Consider the following 6,000-nt stretch of genomic DNA (forward strand, 5'->3'; position numbering starts at 1 on the left):
TTTCAAAAGACCTTGATGCTGGCAAAGATTGAAGGCAGGAGGAGAAGGGGATGACAGAGGATGAGATGGTTGGATAGCATCACCGACTCAATGGACATGAGTTTGGATAAACTCTGGGAGTTGGTGATGGGCAGAGAGGCCTGGCGTGCTGCAGTCCATGGGGTCGCAAAGAGTCGGACATGACCGAGTGACTGAACTGAACTTAAGGGCCTTATTATGCATTAGCCTCTAATAAGACAGTATGTCCTTTGAAGCTTTTAAGCTGGGCATTGACTTATCCTCACTTTCTATGAAAGTCCTAGATAGCATCTTCTTCCAGTGGTAGGCTGTTTCATCTACATTAAAAATCTGCTGATAGTGTTGTTGTTGTAATTACTAAGTTGTGTCCAACTCTTTTGCAACCCCTTGGACTGTAGCCCACCAGTTTCCTCTGTCCATGGGATTTCCCAGGCAAGAATACTGGAGTGGTTTGCCATTTCCTTCTCCAGAGCATCTTCCTGATCCAGGGATTAAACCTGTGTCTCTTGCATTGGCCGACAGATTCTTTACCACTGAGCCGCCTTCATTAGTTTTGTTCGTGAGATCTTCTGGATGGCTTGTCCCAGCTTCTGCATTAGCACTTGCTGCCTCACCCTGTGCTTGTGTGTTGCAGAGGCAGCTTCTTTTCTTCAATCTCATGAACCACCCTCTGCTAGCTTCACACTTTTCTTCTGCAACTTCCTCACCCCTCTCAGCCTTTATAGAACCTTGCTCTGGATTAAGCCTTGGGCTTAAAGGAATGTTGTGGCTGGCTTGTTCTTCTGTCCAGACCACTAAGACTTTCTCCATATCAGCAGTAAGGCTGTTTCACTTTCATATCAGTTGTGTCCACTGGAGTAGCAGTTTTAATTTCCTCAAGAGCTTTCCCTTTGCGTTAACAACTTGGTTAACTGTTTGGTGCAAGAGGCGTAGCCTTTGATCTGTTTTAGCTTTCAACACACCTCCTCACTAAATGTAATCATTTCTAGCTTTTGATTTAAAGTGAGAGACCTCTGACTTTTCCTTTCACTTGAACACTTAGAGGCCGCTGTAGGGTTATTAATTGGCCTAATTTCAGCATTTTTGTGTCTCAAGGAATAGGAAGGTCTGAGAAGAGGGAGAGAAGTAAGGGAACAACCGGTTAGTGGAGCAGTCAGAAAACACACAACTTTCGTCTGTTAAGTTCACTGTCTCATATATAAGGCTGCGATTTGTGGTGCCCCAAAACAGGCACAATAGTAATGTCAAAGGTCACTGATCACTGGTGATATGATAATAAATGATAATGAAAAAGTTGAAAATATTGCAAGAATTACCAAAATGTGACACAGAGACATAGTGAGCAAATGCTGTTGGAAAAATGGTGCCTATAGACTTGCTTGATGCAGAATTGCCACAAACCTTCAGTTTGTAAAAAAGAAAAAACAAACAAAAAAACAACACAGTAGTAAAGACAGTAAGTTGAAGTGCAATAAAAGTAGGTGTGCTGTAAATCAGTTTGTGGCTGCTTCAGGCATGTCAGAGTACTGGTATTATTATTATTGTATTTTTTAGATTATTTTAAGTTAAAGCATCAATTCTGTGGTGCTCAATCTTCTTTTTAGTAGACAGTAATTTTTGAAACTAATATGTTTGAATCTGTTAAGTAGTTAATGATTCAAAATTAATCTAAAATATTTTCTAAATTGTGTTCTTGATGCCTGAAGTTATCAGAGGCCAAAACAGAAGAGCATCCGATGCAGGCCAATGAAACGGCAAAAATGAGTAATTCCCAAGGGGATGGTGAACATTTTGCACACCCAGCGTCAGGTAAGGTTGACGTGTAGCGAAATTTCTGAATAATATGAATACTTAAACATTGTTAAGAGTGTGTTGTTTTCTCATACATGCTTCAGCTTCAAAAACCCTGTGAGGTTCAGTGGCCATTGGTGTTTAATGCTCTTTGTGAATTTAGCTAAAGAGATTGCCTATAGGAGATATTCAGCTGACAGAGAGGGTGTAGCCCCTAAATTTCTAAGTGAAGCTTGGAACCCAGAGCAGTGAGCAGAATTCCTTGGGGAAGCCCCCAGCCTGTAGGCCATGACTACAGCATTCAAGGTATGGTCATGTAACATTTGCTACTTTCTTCTTTTATCACAATCAGATGATGTGTGGAAGTTAGAAGCTGAACATGGAAAGATAATATTAATTTATTTTCCTAGTGAATTAAAACACAGTAACTAAAAGGTATCCAGTTTGTTCAGAAATTTAGTCTTAAACTGTCATTGAAACTAAAATTGAGGAGACTCCTTGTGGGAAATGTTAGTAGATGATCTTGTTAAGTATGTGGGAAACCATTTTCAGTATTCTGATTTGTTGTATAAGAGAGGTAATTCTGAAGCAGAACTTGAATATGATGATGTATGTAGCTCATTTTTATTTTGGATTTCTACATTTTTTAGATACATGTCCTTTTCTCAATTTAAAAACCCTGTAACTCCATGAGGTAGATATTATGATCCTTACTTTTCTTTTATTTTTTTAAACTAGAAATTCAAGGAAGTTTAGTGATGTCCAAAGTAACTGAGCTCTTAAATAGTGAGACTGTGACTTCCCTTGGTCTTCTGACTTCAAGTCTTGTATTTTTCTGCACTTTGCAGAAGTTTTATAATTGAGATAGATAGGTTTGATGTTTATCAACTAATTTAAGGAACTGTATTCTTAGTTGATAAAATAATGGGCATGTGAAACAGAAGCAGTTTTATAAATTTAACTTGCTTTTTGATTCTTAGCAAATCTAATAATTTAGATTTGGCTCAGATGGTAAAGAATCTTCTGCAATGTGGGAGACCTGGGTTTGAGGCCTGGGTCAGGAAGATCCCTTGGAGAAAGGAATGGCAACCCACTGCAGTACTCTTGCCTGGAGAATTCCATAGACAGAGGAGCCTGGCGAGCTACAGTCCATGGGGTCGCAGAGAGTCGGACATGACTGAGCAACTAAAACACACAAGTACATGTACTGTTCAAATCTCATGTCTGACATAATTTGAATATATTTGCTTATCAGACTATTAAGCTATAAAAATCTTAATTTCAAACCATTTGTAACTCAGTTATGCACATTAACAGAGAAACAATGGAAGGTAATTTTAAAAGTAATGACTTTAAGTTTTAAAAACTGTTCTATTTTTAAAAAATGAGTATATCTGATATTCCAGGGAATCGCTTTATACAAAGTGATAGGAGCCCAAGAGAAAGGCCTAACGTGGGAGGAATCATAAAGGTGTTTGGCTTCCTGCTTATCCCATTGCCCACATCTTTCCTTGGTTCCTGCTAGAAATGGGTAACTTCTGTTTTTCGGTAGATTCAGGGTTGCCAGTGATCATGTGATTTTCCTTTAAGCTAGCTGGCTTTTCGAGTCTCTATTCATAGAAATTAGACAAGCTACGTATTTTGGCCTCAGGCATTTTTTTCTCTAGGTTCAAGTTAGAATATAAAAGATGTTTATGACAACAAACTGAAGGCAGGAACTGTCCAGAACAAGTACATGAATAGAAATGCTTATGTGCCTGGAATCTCCCCCACCCTACCCCATGCGCCCAGCTCTGTGGTTCAAGTCCATCTCTGCTTAAAGTCATTATCATATGAATGGCATTTTAACTTTGCATATTTTGACCAACTTGTTGAATGAAGCTCATCTTCGTTTCTCTTATAGATAGTCCTGTAGCTTCCTGTATAGGTTGGTTGGAGTGTTAACGGCAGCCTCATCTCTTTCATGGAAACTTCCCTTTCAGTCCAAGAGCCCGAAGAACTTTTCCTCTAACCTCCTTGGCCCTACAGTCAGTCTGCTCACCCCGTGCTAAACAGTGGTCCTTGGGCAAATTTCTTGCTCATGCAAAGTTCTATTTCGGGTTTTACTGTGCTGGCAAGATTTTTAATTGTTTAGAGACATGTATATCATGTTCTCCCATCATGCCTTTAGTTCTTGGCATCATTTTTATGTGAGTCTTTGCTCTCACTTGCTGTCTTTCGTAGTCCATGTATTATAGTGAAAATGTTTGTCTTTAAAATCCCCACCTTATAATAAAAAATGGCTCAGAAAAGCAATTAGCATGTTAATCTCGTCTCTTGGCACAGTTACCAGATAATTGGAAGGTGTTGAGTGCTCATGTTACATCTGCTTCCAAATTCTACTTACTTTAAAATCTTTACATTTTCTTATTATGTTAGTAGGTTTATAGTTATCTTTAGGATATACTTACACCTTACTGATACTACTTGTAGCTTTATATTAATTGTTCTGCAAATACAAGGTCACTTAACAGTTTTTGCCTGCAGGCCAAAGTTTGAAGGACAGTTACACTGTTAGTAAGGGATTTTAGTGCACTTTATTCGGCAGGTCATTTCTGACTCTTTGCAATCCCATGGACTGTAGCTGGCCAGGCTCCTCTGTTCATGATATTTCCCAGGCAGGAATATTGGAATGGGTTGCCATTTCTTTCTCCAGGGGATCTTCCTGAACCAGGAATCAAACCCTGCATCTCCTATATTGGCAGGTGGATTCTTTACCTGGCTTATATGGCAACCTTGTATTACAATAGTTCTAATCTTTAGACAAGAATTAGATCTTTTTGTAGCTATAGTACCAAACAGCAGGAGCTTGGTATCTGTCAAAATGCCAACAAGAAACCATAGTTAAAGCTCCTTGAGGCCCGAGACCATGATTATTTGTTTTCACCCAGTGCCTAGCACAACAGAGGCACTGAACCAACGCTTGTGAATGAATGAGAGAAAAAACCCAAGTATTATTAACATTAGCTCATTTTGGTAAGTCTAGCATAACTTAATATATTCTAATTGGTCTCTCTAATTACTACCAGAAGTTAAAGTGCATTTTGCTAATCAATCAGTGCAACCTTTGACAAGAAAGCTGGAAATGTTGCCTGAAACTTCCTCTCTCCCACAAAAAGGCCTGAAGATTCCTGGCTTCGAACATGCAAGCATGGAGGGACCAATAGCAGTAAGTGAAAACATTCTTTTTTAAGAACTATGAGCAAATGACAAAGTACTAGAAACACTGTAAATGGCCATAGACACCCAGCTTTTATAATGGTCTTGGACTCAAGCTTCTAATTTGATCAGTCAGTGGGTATCTGTGCCACTTATTATGCAGTCTTGAATTTAAATAGTTCCTGCTCTCATTTGACCCAGAATTTATCAACACTTCGAACAGAAGAGCTCCGCCAGCGGGAACACTATCTAAAACAGAAGAGAGATAAGTTGATGTCCATGAGGAAGGACATGAAGATTAAGCAGAATCAAACTTCGGAGCAGAAAGGAAAACCTGCTGGGGAGGTGGAGGTACGGCCAGCTCTAGTATATGAAAATCTGCACATCTGTGGTGGGATTCAGAGTATGTGCTCTTGTAGACACATTCATAATAGTCTCCCTGACAGTGTAGCACTGCTACACTGAGAAAAGTAAGTCTTTTCTCAGCAGTGAAAGGGTTGATAGGGTTTTGTGAGGTAGAAATGATAGCAATTTTATGATTTACTTGCCCTGCTTTGAACACTGAAGGGTCAGCTGTCTGTTTTACCGAAGCCTTTTGAAATACTTTATCATAGAACAGCATCAGTACCCTAAGCCACCACCTCTAAAAGGCTTCCCTAAGAGATTTTTACAAAGAAGAAATTTAGGGGACTCAGCCCATGTGTGGCTTTTTTTTCTTTAGTTCACTGTGAATGCTCTATTTGTTCAAGGCAGTATGCTAGGAATTTTAGACAAATGAACCCATCATCTGCTGTAGCCAATATTTTTTTTTTTTTTTTTTTAAGGAAATGACAGAGAAACCAGAAATGACAGCAGAGGAGAAGCAAACATTACTAAAGAGGAGATTGCTTGCAGAGAAACTTAAAGAAGAAGTTATTAATAAGTAAATTTAAGAACAATTTAGCAAGCAGTTCAAAATTTCTTAAAAATAAATTATTTAATCCTTAAACTGAA

General features: G+C 38.8%; 1 protein-coding gene across 3 annotated transcripts in view; it reads left to right on the forward strand.

The window, feature by feature from the left end:
• The window catches only part of CFAP36 (cilia and flagella associated protein 36), a 29,965-nt gene extending 23,965 nt beyond the window's left edge, over window positions 1–6,000 (forward strand). Inside the window, exons 7-10 of one of the 3 annotated variants that reach the window (XM_061432420.1) lie at window positions 1,725–1,827; window positions 4,878–5,017; window positions 5,209–5,358; window positions 5,832–6,000. In XM_061432420.1, coding sequence (XP_061288404.1) covers window positions 1,725–1,827; window positions 4,878–5,017; window positions 5,209–5,358; window positions 5,832–5,933 — 495 coding nt within the window. In that variant the 3' untranslated portion in view covers window positions 5,934–6,000. The remainder of the gene's footprint in view (window positions 1–1,724; window positions 1,828–4,877; window positions 5,018–5,208; window positions 5,359–5,831) is intronic. The other 2 variants (XM_061432421.1, XM_061432422.1) reach the window with 2 other exon arrangements.

Source organism: Bos javanicus, chromosome 11 (assembly GCF_032452875.1).
Source record: "Bos javanicus breed banteng chromosome 11, ARS-OSU_banteng_1.0, whole genome shotgun sequence".
Lineage (NCBI taxonomy): Eukaryota > Metazoa > Chordata > Mammalia > Artiodactyla > Bovidae > Bos > Bos javanicus.